Source organism: Erpetoichthys calabaricus, chromosome 13 (genome assembly GCF_900747795.2).
Source record: "Erpetoichthys calabaricus chromosome 13, fErpCal1.3, whole genome shotgun sequence".
Lineage (NCBI taxonomy): Eukaryota > Metazoa > Chordata > Cladistia > Polypteriformes > Polypteridae > Erpetoichthys > Erpetoichthys calabaricus.
Window position 1 is genome coordinate 3,444,366 of NC_041406.2, and position 22,962 is coordinate 3,467,327.

A 22,962-nucleotide genomic window follows, 5' to 3' on the forward strand; every position below is an offset into this window, starting at 1 on the left:
GGATTACTGTGTTGAGACTTTGTTTGGATTGGATTGATGTTTTTGGGCAGTTCTTGTGCTTCTTGTTCGCCATGGAGCTTCATCGTGATGGAAATACTTTTTTTGTGACGAATAAAAGTTTATTTTATAAAATTTCTATGAAACCCTTCTTGTATCTAGCCAGGGTTTGGCGGTAAATCCCTCTCTACTGGGTATTATTGGAAGTGTCTGGGATGACGTGCTTTGAACTCCTAGTCCACGATGTAATGTTAACAGTGACAGATAAATGTAATGGTCACTTTGTGCAGTATCCCAGAGTAACCGGGTCACGGCACCAATGTAACTGGTCTCCACCACACACACGCGCTGTACTGTTGAGTCCTGGCCTTTTGATTTGGTTAACCTGCAAAGCTTCTGCGTTGTGACATCTATGCAACATGCCATACAAACCACCACAAAGAAGTAATGCAAACACTCTTTAGTTCTTGATGTTTTCTCTTTTTTTATTAATAGTCTGAAATATTAAAACAGAGAACATAAAAAGTGACTAATCAAGCTCTGTGATTCCACCTATTAACAAAAGAAAACCACGTGGACAGGCTGTTGGATGCTCACATGAACACATAACCAAAATGAATAGAAAACCATTCAAAACATTTCAAAACAACAACTGTCTTCTTCTTCTTCTGGCTGCTCCTGTTAGGGGTTGCCACAGCGGATCATCTTCTTCCATATCTTTGTGTCCTCGTCATCTTGCTCTGTCACACCCATCACCTGCATGTCCTCTCTCCCCCACATCCATAAACCTTCTCTTAGGCCTTCCTCTTCTCCTCTCCCTGTCAGCTCTCTATCCTTAGCATCCTTCTCCCAATATACCCAGCATCTCTCCTCTGCACATGTCCAATCCAATGCAATCTCACCTCTCTGACTTTGCTCTCCCAACCAATCCAACTTCAGCTGACCCTCTAATGTCCTCATTTCTAATCCTGTCAATCCTCATCACACCCAATGCAAATCTAACATCTTTAACTCTGACACCTCCAGCTCTGTCTCCTGTGCCACCGTCTCTAACCCATATAACATAGCTGGTCTCATCACCGTCCTGTAGACCTGCCCTTTCACTCTTGCTGATATCCATCTGTCACAAATCACTCCTGACAATCTTCTTCACCCATTTCACCCTGCCCTGCACTCTCTTTTTCACTCCTCTTCCACAATCCCCATTTACCCTGTACTGTTGATCCAAGTATTTAAACTCGTACACCTTCACCAACTCTACTCCCTCATCCTCACCATTCCACTGACCTCCCTCTCATTCACACACATGTATTCTGTCTTGGTGGTCCTACTGACCTTCATTCCTCTCCTCTCTAGAGCAGATCTCCACCTCTCCAGGGTCTCCTCAACCTGCTCCCTACTCTCACCACAGATCACAATGTCATCAGCAAACATCATAGTCCACGGGGACTCCTGTCTAATCTCGTCTGTCAACCTGTCCATCACCACTGCAAATAAGAAAGGCCTCAGAGCCGATCCCTGATGTAATTCCACCTCCATCACTCCTACCGCAGACCTCACCACAGTCACACTTCCCTCGTACATATCCTGTACAACTCTTACGTATTTCTCTGACACTCCCGACTTTCTCATACAATACCACAGCTCCTCTCAGTCACCCTGTCATATGCTTTCTCGGGTCCACAAAGACACAATGCAACTCCTTCTGGGCTTCTCTAAACTTCTCCATCAACATCCTCAGAGCAAACATCACATCTGTGGTGCTCTTTCTTGGCATGAAAACACACTGCTGCTCACTAATCATCACCTCACTTCTTAACTGAGCTTCCACTACTCTTTCCCATAACTTCATGCTGTGTTTCATCAGTTTTATCCCTCTGTAGTTACTGCAGTCCTGCACATCCCCCTTATTCTTAAATATCGGCCCACCAGTACACTTCTTCTCCACTCCTCATGCATCCTCTCACTTTCCAAAACAACAACTGTATACAACAAAATCATATTACAATTACTCTCACATACTCAAGCAATTTGAAATAAGAGAAGGGAGATATAGCAGGACCACAACAGGAAAACATACAACACAATGAATGTTATCAGGATTTGGTGAAGCTCCAGACAACTGAAACATTTTATTTTATACACCTGTTGCACCAGGATGAATTAAAACTGCAGGTCACACTCTACAACAGCATCGTTAGTTTTTCAATTCAAGTAGACCCTCATGCTAGGTTGGCTTCTTCTGCTTTTGACTTGTTTTGATCCTGATTTCTGGTTTTCATCTTGGCCCTTTTCTTTAGGTTCTCAACTTTTTCTTATCTTGCTTTGTCTGGCGACCTTTCATTTTTTTGACCGACCATCTCCTGGGGCCTCATGTATAACGGCGTGCGTAGAACTCACACTATAACATGGCGTAAAGCACAAAAGCGGGAATGTGTGTACGCACGGAAAAATCCAGATGCAGGAATCTGTGCACACGCAAACTTTCACGTTCTTCCACTACATAAATCCCGATCAGCGTGAAAAGTAACGCATGTGCACGCGCCTTCTGCCCCGCCCCAACTCCTCCCAGAATTATGCCTCTTTGAATATGCAAATCTATATAAATAGCCTTCTGTGAAAAGGACAATGGGAAAAGCACAGGGGAAAATATAAGAATTTCAGCGAATACCAAGTGGAGGCAAAGGAAAAAACGTACAATTTGTTGGTTTAAACAGTGGGATAATCAACAAAAGAAAGTTGAATCGAGTGACAGTGTCGGAGAAACTCGAAAACTCAAGTTCACAAAGTCGTACAGTGCCCCGAAATAAAAAAGAAGTTGTCACATATCATAGTCCACCGTGAAAAGGCGAGTCGCAGCAGACCGTCTGAGTGTCATTTGAAAAGCAATTTTAGGGTACAGAGAAAAAAAATAGGCACACAGTGGGAAAAAAGCACGAAATGTGAACTTTAATCTCGAAATTTCCACTTTAATCACGTAGTTCAGGGTGTGGACAAAGTCATTCCTGGAGGGCGCAGTGGCTGCGGGTTTTTGTTCCAACCCAGTTGCTTAATTAGAAAACAATCCTTGCCAATAATTACAATTTCATGGCTTTGTTAGTGCTTTAACTCTGCTTATGTCAAGTCATTCTCATGTCCTAGATATTTTTTCCATTCTAAGGATATCATCCAAATACTTTGAAGTGTAAAACGGATGGGTTAATTCTCAATCCTTCAGTTTTTTCTCTTCTCTTTCCTTCCAAGTATTTAATTAAACCAAACAGTGCACGATAAATACACACAGATGTAAAGGGTAACAAGTAAAATGGATAACTGCTGGTTTCTTTTGTCATTTGCATCTTATTGCTAATAAAGAGCAATTAAAAACCGAGAATGCGGCTGTTTAAGACTTAAATAAACAATAAGGGTTCAAAATCTTAATGAGGGAGACAACTAAAATGAAAAGTAGAAGACAGTGTTTCTAGAGCAATAAGTGCTTCTTATTAAGCAATTGGGTTGGAACAAAAACCTGCAGCCACTGCAGCCCTCCAGGAATGACTTTTCCCACCCCTGACATAGTTTACTTTGTCATTAAAGTAGAACATCATAAACTTCATCTTAAAATCTTTTATTTTACTAGTTTCTCAAATCCCATCGTAACTAAAATAGCATGTTAAATGCTTTGTTCTGTATTTGATCTTCTATGTGCTCTATGTGTGTGAATCACTACCTGCTTCTGTTCTTTCTCTTTCTCCGACAAGGACACAGAATCCATTACATTTGTAATATTACAGCTCTCTGAATAATTAAAATACTGAGATGTATACGTGATATCTTTTTCATGATGATAGGAATGAAAGCATGTTATTAAACATGGGAACACGGTGGCGCAGTGATTGTTCATATCTCACGCAAGAGGCTTGCTGCGCCATGCGCGACCTTCGATGAAATAATTTATTGCAGCAGTTCTGTCTCTTTCAAATGTACTAACCTCCAATTCCTGTCCATACTTTTCTTTCTCCAAATACCCAAATCACCACACAATCAGCTCTGTAATAGACGTGAGCCATCTGTAAGCTTAGGCTGCTGATTCTTCAAAACTTTTAAGGAAACATTGAAATATCTTCATAGTACATGTTTAATTATTCTATCTGTCTGTCCTTCCAGTGTCGCTGTCAAGCACCAGCAATAATACAGCGCAAGGCAGGAGCTATCTGTGAACTAGCTAGCGCTGCGGCACCTGTCCTCACATGTTTAATTATTAACAATACAGATTATTTAAATAAAGTTAAAGTTTTATCTGTATACTATAAGCAACATATTTTGCTGCATTTCATCTTAAAAATGATATCGTCATCATACGCGCTTTATAAAGTGGCGCAAGTTGTGCAATACAACTGTATCCCAAGTTTACAGTGAGGTAAATTGTACTTATAAGCTGCAAATCAGCTTCTACAAGGAGCACTTGATGGACTGATTGAGTGCGTTTAGAGTTCTTGGGATGAAAACTGTTTCTGAAACGCGAGGTCCGTACGCTTTGACGTGTTTTGCTGTGGTTGAGGTAGTGTGTGCTTGAAACTGTATACCGATAATTCTCTTTCCGATCAGCTGCTGCTGTGATTCCCCACTCAGATACAGTGATATAAATACTCCAAGTGGTGCAGTGAGAGTAATATGGAAAAAGATGATCTGCTGTGGCAACCCTTAACGGGAGCAGCTGAAAGAGGAAGAAGATGCAGTGAGCGTAACAACGCTAAAGCAGTTATGGTATTTGGAATACTATGGCTATTCCCTGGACCATTATATTGCTGCAGGTTAATTACAATCAGATGCATTACACTAATAAATAATATGCAGTTAGTCTTCAGTGTATTTATAAAGCCGCGTCAGGAATGTGGGTCTAAGAAAGAAAGGGTGACGACGCAGGAACAGTAGCACTGCTTTGACACTGGGTGCCGCCAGTCTGCAAAATCCGAGCGGAGAAATTGCGTACGCCAAGGTATGAAGGTACCGTGGAAATGTGCGTGGCTTTACGCCAAGTTTAGGTTTTATACATCGCGATTTGAGCGTGGGAAACGTTTGTACCGCAACATTTCTGTGCATACGCACTGTTTATACATGAGGCCCCCAGGTCTCTTTTGTTCTCTTACAATAATTTTTGCACACACTTTGTGTTCAATGTTTGAAGAAAAACTTCCTAACGTTTTGCGAAGAATTTACCCTTAACAGGTTTCTCCTGTGTCCCTGTGTACTTGCTGAACTCTTTTTTTTAATCCTCCGTCAGGCGCAACTGATCTGACAGGCACACAAATGATGCAATTTTGGATTTCTCATGTTTTGATTGGGAGAGCCGGACCCGCCTCTGAACCAACCTCACATATGACGTGCCTGTGAACAACGAGATGAGTAATCGCAGATTGGACTTCGTGGAAGGCAGATGTGGTGTCAGAGATCCTGCAGGCACATTGCGCCCAAATACATCATTAGTGACAAAATAAAAATAAAAAAAAAAATAAAAAATAGGATTTTTTATTTTTTACTTTTATATTTTGTCACTGTTCTTATTAGGTACATTGCGCTCCGATAGTGCAATTTCACTTAGGGTTGCCCAGATTAGAAAATTATAAATACAGAACACTCTTAAAATCTCTCTCTATATTACTATATATATAAATTTATACATGCCCCCTGCACACCCAGACCAATATATTATATAAAAGTAGAGACATAACGTGTTGCTTGATATCAGACTTCCTGCCATGTTCAACACTGAAAGTGTAATTCCATATACCACGGTTTGCTTCAAAAAAGCTTCTGCCTTATTTGATAAATGTCCATTCACTAGAATATTCATCACGATATTTACACTTACATTTTGGCATCTTGGGAGGGATGGATGGATGGATGGATGAATTAGTTTTTAAATTAGAAAAAAGTGGGCTGTGGCAAGTAGTAACAACACACTCTGTGGACGCTGTATGTTGCAATGCTGATGGAGAACTGCACAGCAGCGCGGCTGGAGAGCAACACGCTAAGAGTGTCGCCGTCCTCAGCCAACCAGAGCAACTGAACAAGCTGCAAACAGGCAGCAAACACTTGTTTTCCTCACTACATTTGGGTTATTTTCATCATAATTATAATTATGAATTACTTATAAAGTTCCAACTAAGTACCGTAAGAAGGTAGTAACAATATATTTTTATTACAAAATTTGAAAATGAACTAAATACAGAACATTTGGGTGTCCCTGAAAGGTTAGTACGGGACAGGGGACAACATTATCAAATATGGGACATGTGCCGTATATAAGAGATGTCTGGCAACCCTAACTTCACTCCATATTAGAACATTAGACCATTAGAACACTCTAGAGGAGAACAGGCCATTCAGCCCAACAAAGCTCGCCAGTCCTCTCCACTTATTTCTTATAAAAAACATCAAGTCGAGTTTTGAAAGTCCCTAAAGTCTTATTGTCTACCATACTACTTGGTCGCTTATTCCGAGTGTCTATCGTTCTTTGTGTAAAGAAAAACTTCCTAATGTTTGTGCGAAATTTACTCTTCACAAGTTTCCAACTGTGTCCCCGTGTTCTTGATGAACTAATGTTAATGTCACCGTCTCAATCCCTGGACTTAATTCCCTTCATAATTTTAAACACTTCTCTCATGTCTCCTCTTCATCTCTGTAAAGGCTCAGCTTTTTTAATTTTTCCTCATAACTCAACCCCTGTAGCCCTGAATCAGCCTAGTTCAGGGGTGGCGAACTCCAGGCCTTGAGTGTCGCAGTGGCTGCAGGTTTTCATTCTTGCCATCTTCTTATTTAGTGACCAGTTTTTGCTGCTGATTACTTCTTCTAATTAACTTGACTCGTGCCCCATAGTTGTTTCTTTTTTTTTAATTAGCAGCCAAACAATAATGAGACACAAAACAAGCCACCACATGACCAGCTCCTCTGTGCCCATCACACAATATCTGAAATTAAAGAGAGGTGATGGTCTTGGTAAGGTTGATCTCTCAGGTCACCAAAACATTTTGACAGTGTTCTTAGAAAGAACAGAAAAACGACAGTGTTCGAAATGTGTGCTGTGGCAGAATGAGAGCAGCAGCAAGCCATGGAATTAAATAACGGGTTTAGTTAACAGCAAGAATTGGCTTCTCATTAAGAAAGTGATTGGAGTGAAATTGGTTGGAGTTTGAAGCCCCAGTTTAGCTGGTCATCTGTTAGCTCGTTTCACATCTCATTTCTGCTTGGCTGTCATTTAATGAAGAAAGGAATCAATTCAGAGGGCTGAACTCTTCTAACAGGGCTATTAAAGTGATGGGGGAAAAAGTTAATTAGCAGTGAAAACTGGTCACTGATTAGGAAAATGGTGAGAATGAAAACCTGTAGCCACTGCGGCCCTCTAGGCCTGGAGTTCGACACCCCTGGCCTAGTTGTTCTTCTCTGGACATTTTCTTGTGCTGCTAGTTCCTTTTTGTAGCCTAGAGACCAAAACTGCACCCAGGACTCCAGATGAGGCCTCACCAGTGTGTTATAAAGCTTGAGCAGAACCTCCTGAGACTTGTACTCCACACATCAAGGCGCTATATAACCTGACAGTCTGTTAACCTTCTTAATGGCTTCTGAACACTGTCTGGAAGTCGATAGTGTAAATGATGACAAAAGAAACGTAAAAAGGTTTGGGGTTTTTCCGGCCCCGTATACTGTACACTCTGCACAATAAGGTACAATTAGGTCCAGGGAATAGAAACACATTCAACACAAGACAAAGAAAAATGGCAAAATGGGGGCATTTATAGAGGGGGGACCGGAAGTGCCAGAGGAATGCTGGGAATTGTTGGTGAACTGGATGCTGGGAGCCATGATGTCATCAGAGGGAAGGACTAGGAGTAAGTGGGTAGGCGTGGTCAGAGACTTGTGGATTCAGGGCTTCCTTCTTTCTAGGAAAACAAAGAGAGAGGTTAGTGCTCTGCCATTCCCATTTGGCATGTGGTTGCACGTTACGTCTTGGGTTCTTCCGCGGCTCCCTAAGCGCGCATGCGTGACATGACCCCCCCCCTCAGCCCAGACCCATCAGGGCGGGGCGCACCGGACCGAGAGGTCGTGAACCCAGGAGGAGGGCATCAGCATTGGCCTGAAGGTTGCCCCGACGATAAGTGACAGTAAACTTATAGGGCTGCAGGTCCAAAAACCACCTGGTGACCCGGGGATTCGACTCCTTATACAGAGCCATCCACTGGAGAGCGGCATGATCCGTCACCAGGGTGAACTCCCGGCCCAACAGGTAGTACCTGAGATGAGTCACTGCCCACTTAATGGCCAGGGCTTCCCTCTCCACTGCTGCGTACCTGGTCTCCCGGTCCAACAGTTTCCGGCTCAGGTAGAATATGGGGTGTTCGACACCGTTGACACTTTGGCTCAGCACGGCCCCCAGGCCTGTGTCCGAAGCATCGGTCTGGAGCAAAAAGGGAAGAGAATAGTCAGGGGTTTTTAATATTGGTGCCGTTGTCAGGGGCCGTCTTTAGGTCACAAAATGCCTGTTCTGTTCTGTCGTCCCATACCACATACAAAGGAGCTCCTTTCTTTGTGAGGTTAGTCAAGGCGCTGCTCTTTCAGAGAAGCGAGGTACAAACCGGCGGTAGTACCCCAGCTAACCCCAAAAAGGCCTGCACCTGTCTCTTGGTATTCGGATGGGGCCATTCAAGGATGTCTTTGATTTTAGAACATTGTGGCTTCACCTGTCCCCGTCCCACTAGGTAGCCTAAATATTTGGCCTCCTTTAAACCAAAGAAACATTTACGGGGATTTATACGGAGACCAGCCTTCGCTAGCGTGGCGAGGACAGCATAGACCTGCAAAATATGTTCCTCCCAGGTGTCGGAATAGATGACTACGTCATCCAGGTACGCGGCACAATAAGACTGGTGGGGCCGGAGCACTCTGTCTACCAGATGTTGGAAGGTCGCAGGTGCCCCATGCAGTCCAAATGGGAGGACCTTATACTGCCAATGTCCACTTGGGGTACTAAAGGCTGTTTTTTCTCTCGTGGATGCCGTTAAGGGAATTTGCCAATACCCTTTGGTCATGTCAAGAGTAGTCAAATACTGTGCCATACCCAACAGTTCAATAAGGTTGTCAGTTCTAGGCATGCCATAGGCATCGAACTTGTAGACCTGATTCAGACGTCTGAAGTTGTTACAGAATCTCCAGGAGCCATTGGGCTTAGAAACGAGGATGATAGGACTGGACCAGGGGCTATGACTTTCCTCAATAACGTCCAAGTCCAGCATCCGTTGGATTTCGACTTCTACCTCAGCGCGCTTTGCCTCCGGAAGACGATATGGCCGTTCTCTGACAACCACCCTGGAGTCTGTAATGATCTCGTGTTCAATCAGTGAGGTGTGGCCCGGTGTCTCGCTGACCACCTCGGGGACGGCTAGGATGGCTTGTTCCAGCTCCCACCTCTGGTAAGGGGTCAAATCTGGTCTGAGATTAAGACTTGTTTTCTTTGAAAAGAGGGAGAGGGGTGCACCGGAGGCTGAGGTGTCCTCTCGTTCTCTCCATGGCTTTAACAAGTTCACATGATACATCCTCTCAGCTGGGCGGCGATTTGGTTGTCGGACCAAATAGTCGACCAGCCCCTTCCTTTCCTTAACCTCGTAAGGCCCCAGCCAATGGGCCAACAGTTTGGAGTGGGAGGAGGGGACGAGCACCATCACCCTGTCCCCGGGCTGGAATTCCCTGAGGACGGTGTTTTTATTATAACACCACGCCTGCGCTGATTGAGCCCGCGTCATGTGTTCCTTTAGAAGTGGTCTGATATGTTCCAGTCTATCACGCAGTTGCGCGATATACTCCAAAACATTAGTGGAAGGAAGAGGTTCTGCCTCCCATCCTTCTTTTAACATATCTAAAAGTCCCCGGGGTTGGCGTCCATACAAGAGCTCAACAGGGGAAAAGCCAGTGGAAACTTGGGGTACCTCCCGATAGGCAAAGAGCACAAGAGGCAAAAGTTGGTCCCAATTCCTACCGTCCGCGCTGACTACTTTACGTAGCATTTGTTTAAGCGTCTGATTGAAACGTTCTACCAACCCGTCAGTTTGCGGGTGATAGACAGACGTCTTAAGATGTGAAATACGGAGTAATCTGGCTACTTCCCTGAACATATCCAAGGTGAAGGGAGTACCCTGGTCCGTGAGGACTTCTTTGGGTATTCCTACTCTAGAAAAAAGGTTTACCAGTTCCCGTGCGATATTTTTTGCGTTAGCGGAGCGCAATGGAACCGCCTCTGGGTATCGAGTCGCGTAATCAACCATGACTAATATATACTTAAAGCCATGGGTTGAAGGCTCGAGGGGTCCCACTATGTCCACTCCCAGTCTTTCGAAAGGAATATCGACGAGCGGTATTGGCACGAGAGGAGTGCGGACCCTCCTAGGTATCTGACGTATCTGACAGTCGGGGCAGGATTGACAGAAACATCTGACCTCCTCGTTTATACCGGGCCAATAAAAGTGGAGTTTTATTCTCTCCAATGTTTTCTCGGTCCAGAGATGGGCGCCTAGGAGGTGGGCGTGCGCCAGTTCACACACCTTCCGCCAGTAGGTTTGCGGAACTAACAGCAATCTCCGCACCTCGCCTTCGTGAGTCACCACTCGATACAACAGATCATTATCTAGGACAAAGTAGGGCTCCGGTAGTAGGGGACTAACTGACAATTGGCCATCTACAGAAACAATAGCATTTCTAGCAAACTTAAGGGAATCATCGTTCCACTGTTCACGTTTAAAGGAGGCTGGGGTACACCGGAACTGTAAGTCCACGTAGCCTAAAGGATTGTCTGTCGCTGGGAAGTTATCGGTGTGCACGGCTCGGGCCTTCGCCAGGTGTTTCCGGGTTAGGGTCTGTCGCCTGGCTATCTTCCCCCCGGCGGCTTACGTCATCAGTGTTCGCCACATTGCACGCCGTGGGAGCCGCAGGGAGGGCGCCCTGCCCACCCATAGCGAGACCCAAGATGGCGACAGGAGTGGATTTTATCTTACCGCTTTTATTTTTACACCAGTCATGTCCTAGGATCACCGGGAAAGGGGGTTCGGGCAACACAGCGACCGACAGTTGACTTATTTCCCCTTTCCAAGTAAGAAAACACTTCGCTGACCGATACGCCCTGGTCTCACCATGTACACAGGTAATTCTCACATGTTGTTTCAACCATTGTCGCGGCAAAACAAAACGGCGAGCAACAATGGTAATGTTACTCCCGGTATCAAATAAAGCAAGGACTGAGTGTCCATTCACTAACACCACTCCTTCATTCGGGACTGCCAAGGGAGTAGACAAAGCACCGTAGCTCTCTGCCACTGCGACACTGCAGTCCATCGCCTCCACGTTGAGCAGGCATGCAGGGAGAATGTGGCCGACCTCGCCGCACTTGAAACAGCGCAGCGCGGCCGGTTTTTCTCGGGGTTTTACTGTGGCTTCCGCCGCATGGCGGCTAGGCTCGGGGGTTGACACGCGCGCCCCTGTCGGGCCCCGCGAGCCGACCTCCCTGGCCCCCCGACTCGGTGTACCCACGAGCTGACGCTCCAAGACCTCCAGGAGGGCCTTTCATGTCTTTGTAAGCGTGCCTCTGGACCTGCTGGGCAATATAGTCAGGCATGGCGTTAATTAGACCCTCACAGGCAACTTGCTTGACTACCCGCCGTGCCTGCGGTCCTTCTGGCCGTAGCCAGTGGCCCATCTTGCCCCAGAACTCGAATGCCTGCGCTCTGGCAGGTTGCTCCGGGTTAAAACCGTCAAAGCCGCCACTCGCTCACCTGCTGGTCTGAGGTTATGCCGTAGCGGCTAAGGATCTCATCTTTTAGGAGGTCATAACTCGCGGCCCTCCTCCTCGGGGAGGTCGTAATAGGCCTGCTGCGCGGACAACCTTCAGGTACGGGCGCCAAAATGGACGCCCAGTCCCGCTCGCAGCCACTGGTTTCGGGAGGCGGTTCTCTCAAAAATGCCCAGATACGAACTCTATGTCGTCTGCTTCAGAGAGAGGCACAATCGGTGGAGGCGGAGGTCGGGCGGGCTCTGGTCTTACCGCTTCTGCGTTGTCTAAGCAGCCGTGGCTTCCTCAAGCTTCCGTTTAGTTGCTACATGTTCCACTTGTAGGGTCTGGAGCTGAGTAGCAAGGGTGGTCAAGACAGCGTTCAGGTACTGTCCTTCCGTCATACTCGGACTTCTATCCTGCCGACTACGCCACTGTAAATGATGACAAAAGAAACGTAAAAAGGTTTGGGTTTTCCGGCCCCGTATACTGTACACTCTGCACAATAAGGTACAATTAGGTCCAGGGAATAGAAACACATTCAACACAAGACAAAGAAAAATGGCAAAATGGGGGCATTTATAGAGGGGGGGACCGGAAGTGCCAGAGGAATGCTGGGAATTGTTGGTGAACTGGATGCTGGGAACCATGATGTCATCAGAGGGAAGGACTAGGAGTAAGTGGGTAGGCGTGGTCAGAGACTTGTGGATTCAGGGTGGCAACGCTTCCTACTTTCTAGGAAAACAAAGAGAGAGGTTAGTGCTCTGCCATTCCCATTTGGCATGTGGTTGCACGTTACGTCTTGGGTCCTTCACGGCTCCCTAAGCGCTGCGTGCGTCACAATAGCTTAGAGTCCACTATGACTCCTAAATCCTTCTCATAAGGTGGACTCTCGATTTTCAGACCGCCCATTGTATATTCAAACCTCACATTTTTACTTCCTATGTGGAATTCTTTACATTTACTAACATTAAATTTCATCTGCCACAAATCTGCCCAAGCCTGTGTGCTATCCAAGTTCTTCTGTAATGATATAACGGATTCCAAATTATCTGCTAATCCAACGATCTTGGTATCATCTACAAACTTCACCAGCTTGTTCCTTATATTCCTATCTAAATCATTTATATATATATTAACAATAGCAGCGGCCCCAGCACTGACCCCTGCTGCTTACAACTCTTAACATTAGCCAAATCTGATGAGGTTCCTCGCACCATCACCCTCTGCTAAAATCAGAACTGACAATTCTTTTAATTTGATGCCTACCCTCTCATGTGGCACCTTATCAAATGCTTTCTGAAAGTCAAGATAAATAATCTCATCTGCTCCACTACATGTAATTGTTTGTTTCCTGCATTTCTTTCTTTCTATACATATGCAGGCTTCTGAATGAAGATGACGAGTTCAGTTACATGAAGATAACATACTTCTTACATAAGCATTTGTTTCAAAGAACATCCTCTGTGTCATGTACATAATATTTTGCACAATGTACTCCGATATTTAGTCTTTTGTTAAAAGTGGAATAAACAGATACAATTATTGCAAATGAAATCACGTGTAGTATGTACAGGTTGTATTTTTAAAGCATTACACCAAACTGTTGATAAATGTAAGTGCTCACATTTTGAATTCCTATTTTACAATAGAATTTCTGACGTGTACGTGTACACACGTGTGACAAATTGCATTACGCCTGACGGACGGTTAAAGTAACTGCTGGATCCACTGTATTCCTTCCTTCCTTTCGTATGTTTGAATTCTTCAGTCACGTCACCTCTTACAATTTGCCAGATCATCTTTGATTTTTTGGTTAACTGACTTTGTGTGATGTTTGAGGTTTCTCCTCCAGACCCTCGTTCATAATAACCTGCTTCAGTTGTTTCTGAGACAGAATACAATCCATGTACCCTCTACCTTCCTGGTGGAGTTTTTTGTTTCAGGCAGATGCACCTCATTTTCTTTTATTGAACTGTTTTACAGGGTCAGCCTGGAGAAGAAGGCGAGAAAGGTCAGAGTGGACCAGTGGGGCCTCGAGGACCAGCAGTAAGACATTTTGATTTTATAGTATAAAGATGCCATAATGTCTGTCTGTGGTATAAGAAAGATCCAGAATGTAAATACAGCCTGTCATCAACTTACGACCACGCTCGGTTTCAACTGACGGGTTGTAAGACGGACTGATAAATGTATTCACACATGACTGTGTGTATAGTAGTAGTATAATACTTATAGTCACCTAAGTCATATTATTTATTTTATATCCTTTCTTATCATCATTCTTAGCACATTGGGTAGATTTTCTATCATTTTTTTTTTGTAAGTTAGTTTTAATATAACTTTTAATTTAATCCTTACCTTGTCTTTCAAAATCATCGACACAGTAGAATAGGATAACTTAAAGTCACGTGCGATCGCATTCACTTTCTTTCCTCCTTGATCGCCTTCATTTTTGTGTTGAGATCAACAGCCATCCTTTCCCTCTTGGCAGGTCCAGGAGTAGACAAAGGGACTTGTCTCCTGGTGAACATGTTTAGGGGTTTTGAATAAAGGAAGACAACTATAACTGAATGTAGTCAGATCCGTCACAAGTAATAAAAAAATTAAACTGAGACTGAGATGAATGAGTCACAGCCCACGGCAGAGGCGACTAAAGAGAGTAGGGAGAGGAGAGCTGGCGAGGTGGAAACTGTCATATGGTCAGCTTAACATGCCACTCACACTGCCAGACGCAACACGTGGTGACAATCGTAAGCTGGATGGTCGCAAAGAACATACAGTGCATCCGGAAAGTATTCACAGCGCATCACTTTTTCCACATTTTGTTATGTCACAGCCTTATTCCAAAATGGATTAAATTCATTTTTTTCCTCAGAATTATGCACACAACACCTCATAATGACAACGAGAAAAAAGTTTACTTGACGTTTTTGCAAATTTACTAAAAATAAAAAAACTGAGAAATCCCATGTACAGAAGTATTCACAGCCTTTGCCATGAAGCTCCAAATTGAGCTCAGGTGCATCCTGTTTCCCCTGATCATCCTTGAGATGTTTCTGCAGCTTCATTGGAGTCCACCTGTGGTAAATTCAGTTGACTGGACCTGATTTGGAAAGGCACACACCTGTCTATAGAAGGTCCCACAGTTGACAGTTCATGTCAGAGCACAAACCAAGCATGAAGTCAAAGGAATTGTCTGTAGACCTCCGAGACAGGATTGTCTCGAGGCACAAATCTGGGGAAGGTTACAGAAAACTTTTCTGCTGCTTTGAAGGTCCCAATGAGCACAGTGGCCTCCATCATCCATAAGTGGAAGAAGTTCGAAACCACCAGGACTCTTCCTAGAACTGTCCCGGGCCATCTAAACTGAGCGATTGGGGGAGAAGGACCTTAGTCAGGGGGGTGACCAAGAACCTGATGGTCACTCTGTCAGAGCTCCAGAGGTCCTCTATGGAGAGAGGAGAACCTTCCAAAAGGACAACCATCTCTGCAGCAATCCACCAATCAGGCCTACAGTATATGGTAGAGTGGCCAGACGGAAGCCACTCCTTAGTAAAAGGCACATGGCAGCCCGCCTGGAGTTTGCCAAAAGCCACCTGATGGACTCTCAGACCATGAGAAAGAAAATTCTCTAGTCTGATGAGACAAAGATTGAACTCTTTGGTGTGAATGCCAGGCATCATGTTTGGAGGAAACCAGGCACCGCTCATCGCCAGGCCAATACCATCCCTACAGTGAAGCATGGTGGTGGCAGCATCATGCGGTGGGGATGTTTTTCAGCGGCAGGAACTGGGAGACTAGTCAGGATAAAGGGAAAGATGACTGCAGCAATGTGCAGAGACATCCTGGATGAAAACCTGCTCCAGAGCACTCTTGACCTCAGACTGGGGCGATGGTTCATCTTTCAGCAGGACAACGACCCTAAGCACACAGCCAAGATATCAAAGGAGTGGCTTCAGGACAACTCTGTGAATGTCCTTGAGTGGCCCAGCCAGAGCCCAGACTTGAATCTGATTGAACATCTCTGGAGAGATCTTAAAATGGCTGTGCACCGACGCTTCCCATCCAATCTGATGGAGCTTGAGAGGTGCTGCAAAGAGGAATGGGCGAAACTGGCCAAGGATAGGTGTGCCAAGCTTGTGGCATCATATTCAACAAGACTTGAGGCTGTAATTGCTGCCAAAGGGGCATCGACAAAGTATTGAGCAAAGGCTGTGAATACTTATGGACATGGGATTTCTCAGTTTTTTATTTTTAATAAATTTGCAAAAACCTCAAGTAAACATTTTTCACGTTGTCATTATGGGGTGTTGTGTGTAGAATTCTGAGGAAAAAAATGAATGTAATCCATTTTGGAATAAGGCTGTAAAATAACAAAATGTGGAAAAAGTGATGCACTGTGAATACTTTCTGGATGCACTGTACTTCAGATATGATTTTACTAACATGTACCACTCGTCATCATTACTTACCGTATAGTGATTTCTGGGCCTTTGCATATGCTTGAAGTGCATAACGTTTACAATAATGACAGCCAGATCTGATGTAGCTTAACAAATGCAGTTATCTTTAAGAAGTTTACATGACACCACGTATTTGTTCCCTCTGCTCTATCACTTTAACTCAAGAGGAATGTGTCGCAGCTTGCAGTTAATTCACAGAGATCGAGATGTTTCTAGCTGGTGAGTCTCCGTTAAGGGGTAATTAGAGGGCAAGCTGAGCAACCCATGGAGAAACGTGAAACCTCCTCCTCTGTGGTTTTACGACTTCTAATTCTATAAATTTCACTTCTGAAATTAGATGGTGTGTCTGAATGGAGTGTTGTGAAAGCGAATGTTTCAAAGATTGAGTTCTAATGGGCTTCGTCTTCATGGGTGCCGTGTGTTGAGGGCTGATGGTTTTGTGCTCATTTGCCTTTTCGAAGATTCCGACTAATCTGACGCTGACGTGTTTTTTTCCTGCAGGGTTTTAATGGCAGGGATGGATTTGGTTCACCGGGACAAAAAGGAAAGAAGGTAAGAGTTACAATGAATTCATCCGTATGTGTACTGCAGGCTGTTAGGGGGCGCAGGTCTGCGGCATTGTGTCGATAATCGATTTATATGCCCAAAGAAGAGCACGCTTTTACTGCACTGAATATCTGAGTTATCATTAATTACTAAAATGTTAAAAAAAAAAAAAAAAGAAAAAGAAAATTTGAAGAAAGAAGTGAGATGATTGTTATGATTTTTCAGCTTTTTTGTGATCTTATTTTTATTTTTGCAATTAGTTGAAGACTAGCTGAAGTATGCTGCATTGCCCAGGCATATTTGTACAAAGGGGTAAGGAAAGAAAGCAAAAGTTTCTGTGCTTTTTAAATGGTGACCCTGTTATTATTGCTAGCTGTCCCAGCTGTCATCCACTCAGCCTCTTTATTGATGTCACTGCTCTCGCGAGTCGAGAATTTGTTCTTTTTGGGTCCGATTGGATTGCGGTAACTCGTTGTGGGGTGGTAACCATGAATGCCATCACATCTGACTCGTCCTCTTAGTTCAAGTTCATAATGCTTAAAGTACGAAGAAAAGTTGACAAAGCAGGATGTGAAACAACCACCCTGTGATTCTTCCATTGTGCTACGCTGCATCTCCATTCTTGATCAGGCCTCACCCAAACGACCCTCGTCAAAAGCACACAACAGTCTGTTTTATATTGTAGTAGAGAGAAGGAGCACACGTGGCGTTGCCTGAGTAAGTAAGTCGTGTTAAGCTCTGCTCATTTTGTCTGCTAGTTTGGGTTCAGTCTGTTTGGATGTTTCACTTGTTCTGAGCCAGCAGGTGGCACTGTTGTGCAAACTGCACCACAAAGAAAAAAAAAAACCAAAACAGTGGGACTACCACCAGGATCAAAATTTGAGTTCCAAAGTAGTCTGCTTTGTCTGTATGGTCCTAGTGGGCAGCTATGCAAAATGGTCCAGATTAGGTTAAAAGGTGTAACAACAACATTTATTAATATAGCACATTTTCATACAAATAATGTAGCTCAAAGTAGAATTGTATTGGAGATGTTATACTGTATGTTATATAGACAGAGCATCGGAGAGATTTTCCTTATTTTAATTTCATTTTGTTATTCTCCTTATATGTTTGGTTGCCATTTTGTTTATTGCAGTCATTACAATGTCGTAACCTGTTTACACAGAGACTACAATTTCTGGTTTCTATTGAGGTGTTTGACTAAAGATCAGACTGATTTTTTCGGTTAGGAAATTAGGCTTGACTATTGACTACGTCTCATTTTCCAATTACCGTTAAATTTAGAAATCTCTTTCCTGATTTAAATGGCCAAATACATATCATTTAAATTAAAATTAACCGTTAGAATGTTAACAATCTGGACGAGAAGAGCCCATTCAGCCCAACAAAGCTCAGCAGTCCTCTCAACTTATTTCTTCTAAAATAACATCAAGTTTTGAAGGTCCATAAAAGTCCTGTTCACCACACAACTTGGTCACTTCTTCCTAGGAAAAACGTACTAATTATTTGTGTGAAATTTTCCCTTAACAATTTTCCAACGGTGTCCCTGTGTTGTTGATGAACTCATTTTAAAGTCACAGTCTTGATCTACTGTGCTAATTCTCTTCATAATTTTAAACACTTCACTCAGGTCTCCTCTTAACCTCCTTTAAAGACTCAGCTCTTTTAATCTTTCTTCATAACTCATCCCCAGTAGCCCTGAATCATCTTAGTTGCTCATCTCTGGACTTTCTCTAGCACTGCTATGTCTGGTGTGCCCAAAACTACACCCAGGACTCCAGGTGAGGCCTCAGTAGTCCACTACAACTTCTAAATCCTTCTCATAAGGTGGACTCTCGATTTTCACACCGCCCATTGTGTATTCCAACCTCACATCTTTACTTCCTACATGTAATTCTTTACATTTCTTTTTCTTCTTCTTTTGGCTGCTCCCGTTAGAGGTTGCCACAGCAGATCATGTTCTTCCATATCTTTCTGTCCTCTTCATCTTGTTCTGTTACACCCATCACCTGCATGTCCTCTCTCTCCACATCCATAAACCTTCTCTTAGGCCTTCTTCTTTTCCTCTTCTCTGGCAGCTCTATTCCTAGCACCCTTCTCCCAATATACCCCTCATCTCTCCTCTGTACATCTCCAAACCAACGCCATCTCACCTCTCTGACTTTGTCTCCCAACCGTCCATCCTGAGCTGACCCTCTAATGTCCTCATTTCTAATCCTGTCCATCCTCGTCCAACCCAATGCAAATCTTAGCATCTTTAACTCTGCCACCTCCACCTCTGTATGGGTCACATGGAAGCTCCCTGAAATGAGGAGGTCCATTACTCATAGCAGCACCCAAGGACCCCATCATTTTTGCCCTTCCATGGTACAACTTCAAATCTACTCTATGGGCGTTCAATTTGGGCTGCAGCCAGGGGAGCACTGCCACCTCTCATGCTGGGGCACAAATTGTTCAAACATCCATTCGGCTCTCGTCCATTCATTATCTGGTCATCCCGACTAGGACAGAAAACCGAGGACCATCCCAGCTGCGATGCACCTCCATTCTTGTGCTTCATGCATTGCGGCCTCCCAGCCGGGTAGGTAATCATCCTCGACCGCAGAATGATTATAACATGAGTTATAGTTTAAGTCTAATGGACTCCAACTAATATAAATTTAGATGCTGATGTTTATTGGATAATTAAGATGAAAGTGATTATGTTCTGAATAAAGTAGGCCAGAATGAAGATCCCCAGTTGTCTGAGATCAAAAAAATAATTCTTTTGGCTCAATGATAAAACAAAGAAAAAAAAAACTGACAAAACATCAACTTTGATGTCTTATTTCAATTAGATCTTAGTAATAATATAAAAGATTAGGTCAAGTCAGGTAGGGGAGCAGGAACTGGTACAGCGTGCTGCCACACCCACCACACGATGAAACAGCTCAGCATCCTGGTTGGCAACCCCCCTGGCAGACTTACTTATATAAGATATTTTTTTATGGCTTCTGTCTTGGTGACCCTCTTCTTGTTCATGATTCAGCTGCTCCCGTTAGGGGTTACCACAACTGATCATATTTTTCCATATCTTCCTGTCCTTGTCATCTTGCTCTGTCACACCCATCATCTGCATGTCCTCTCTCACCACATCCATAAACCTTCTCTTAGGCCTTCCTCTTATCCTGTTCCCTGGCAGCTCTATCCTTAGCACCCTTCTCTCATTATACCCCTCATCTCTCCTCTGCACATGTCCAAACCAACGCCATCTTGCCTCTCTGTCTTTGTTTCCCAACCATCCAACTTGAGCTGACCCTCTAATGTCCTCATTTCTAATCCTGTCCATCTTCGTCACACCCAATGCAAATCTTAACATCTTTAACTCTGCCACCTCCAGCTCTGTCTCCTGTGCCACCGTCTCCAGCCCATATAACATGGCTGGTCTCACTACCATCCTGTAGACCTTCCCTTTCACTCTTGCTGATACCCGTCTGTCACCAATCACTCCTGACACTCTTCTCCACCCATTCCACCCTGCCTGCACTCTCTTCTTCACTTCTCTTCCACACTCCCCGTTACTCTGTACTGTTGATTCCAAGTATTTAAACTCCTCCACCTTCACCAACTCAACTCCTTGCATCCTCACCATTCCACTGACCTCCCTCTCATTTACACACCTGATCTGGTATGGAAATTTGTATCATTATCCTCATATTGATTTGGAAAAATTTTACACCAGATGCCCTTCCTGATATAACCCTCCCCATTTATCTGGGCTTGGGACCAGCACGAAGGAACACACTGGTTTGTGCATCATCTGTGGCGAGGTTGTACTTCTTTACATTTACTGACATTAAATTTTATCTGCCACAAATCTGCCCAAGGTTGTCTGCTGTCTAACTCCCTCAGTGATGATGAATATGTGAATTACCATGAATATGCCCAACATGATGACCTTATGCTTAACCCCCCTACAGTTTTTTTTAATGACAAAGGTCTCACAGAGTTGGAAAAAGTGTCGAGACAGCATGAAGATCCACCAGTGACTGACAGTAGAGACCCTGCTCTCCAAGACAGCATGGCTGGAATGCAATCTGAGGAGGTTAAGCTGTGGTTTCTAGCACTCGGTTACCCAGCAGAGGCTGATGACTGAGCTGCTCACCTGTGGCTTTGTCTTGTGGTGGTTAATATTTCCTGGGTTTTCTATTAATACTTATCCATCCATCCATTATCCTAACTACAGGGTCACGGGGGTCTGCAGGAGCCAATCCCAGCCAACACAGGGCGCAAGGCAGGAAACAAACCCCAGGCAGGGCACAACCCACCGCAAGGCACACATGCACACACCAAGCACAATTTAGGATCGCCAATGCACCTAACATGCATGTCTTTGGATTGTGGGAGGAAACCCACACAGACACGGGGAGAAAATGCAAACTCCACGCAGGGAGGACCCAAGAAGCAAACTCAGACGGGTCTCCTAACTGTGAGGCAGCAGCGCTACCCACTGCGCCACCGTGCCGCCCTATTAATATTTAAAATCACTTAAATATTCTGTTATTTCTTGGGATTCCCTTGTCCTGTTTCCCAAAACACCATGGATGTGAAATTCTGTGCATACCGTTTTGGGCCCCTAGTTAATTTATATTCTACATTTATTGCACTACATAAGATGCAAAAACATTACAAGAAACATGAACAAATAAAGGACATGCGAGAGGAAGGCTGTCAAGACAAAGATGCGTGGCGTCCCCCAGACAAAGTGCGTAGTTCAGCAGTTCTTTAGTGAACTGTAACTTTTTTACAAAATGTAACGTATTATAATAAACTAGACAAAGAGCCCGTTTCGACAACGCAAGATGAAACGGGCACGAGTGGAATAGTAGTGAGTATAAGCACCACAAACCTGATATAGGTGTATTGAATGAATGCGTAATTAGGCCTGGAGCTGTAGTCGAAATCGCCTTTCAGGCCTCTAGAGCTTTAATTGAAGTCGCCTTTCTCTTTGAATTTTTGAGGCCGTAAATCCGCCGCCTGCCACGATGTCAAGGTTTTTCGGGCAGCTGCGCAGAAGGAGATTGCGCATTCGGCTTCGGACAGACGTGAGTGAGTGAGTGAGTGAGGAGACTGGCAAATTATATATAAGATTTGTATGTATATTTATGGTACTAAATGACAAAAATGAATAATATTACTGAGTCAAAAGAAATCCAGTGTGACAATAGATGGCACTATACCAGTGCTTAACCCGGCACAGACAGACACAAGAGGCACACTTACACAAGTTAACACTTTTTATTTTCTTCTTTTCCAATTTAATAAAGCACACCAGTGCATAAATCACCACAAATATAACTCGGTCCTTTCCTTCCTCCTTCTGTTACTCTTCTGCCACCTCATCTCCTTTCCTCTCCTCACAAGCTCTGTCCTCTGCCACCCGACTCCAGGAGTCCCCTTTTATAATGTACCCGGATGTGCCTCATGTGCTCCCTGATAAAGGAATAGAAAATGGCAAATATCATCCCATTATATAAAAAGGGTGACTGGGCAGATCCAAGCAACTACAGGCCAGTACGCTTAATGTGTATCACAGGAAAATTAATGGAAGGAATTATTAAGGATACGATTGAGCAACACCTGGCAAGAACAGGACAGACAGCATGGGGTCAGAAGAGGGAGGTCGTGTTTTATTAACAGGCTGGAATTCTATGAGGAGGAAACAAAAGGATTTGATCAAAGTGGAGCAGATGAGATTATTTATCTGGACTTTCAGAAAGCATTTGATAAGGTGCCACATGAGAGGGTGGGCATCAAACAAAAAGAAGTGGGAGTTCAGGGTGTGGGGTGTAGGTGGGTGCAGAATTGGCTCAGACAGAGGAAGCAGAGAATGACAGTGTGAGGAACCTCATCAGAATTGTCCGATGTTAAGAGTGGTGACCAGCAGGGGGCAGTGCAGAGGCTGCTGCTATTTTTAATATATATACGTAAATGATTGAGATGGGAATACAAGGAACAAGCTGGTGAAGTTTGCAGACGATACCAAGATAGGTGGATTAGCAGATAGTTTAGAATCCCTTATATCATTGCAGAAGGACTTGCATAGAACACAGGCTTGGGCAGATTTGTGGCAGATGAAATTTAATGTCAGTAAATGTAAAGAATTACACATAGGAAGTA

General features: G+C 44.1%; 1 protein-coding gene across 1 annotated transcript in view; it reads left to right on the forward strand.

Annotated features, from left to right (window-relative positions):
- LOC114664078 (collagen alpha-6(VI) chain-like) overlaps positions 1-22,962 on the forward strand; it is a 353,886-nt gene that overhangs the window by 227,454 nt on the left and 103,470 nt on the right. Inside the window, exons 27-28 of the mRNA XM_051936115.1 lie at positions 13,775-13,837; positions 16,756-16,806. Of these exons, the coding sequence (XP_051792075.1) occupies positions 13,775-13,837; positions 16,756-16,806 (114 nt within the window). The remainder of the gene's footprint in view (positions 1-13,774; positions 13,838-16,755; positions 16,807-22,962) is intronic.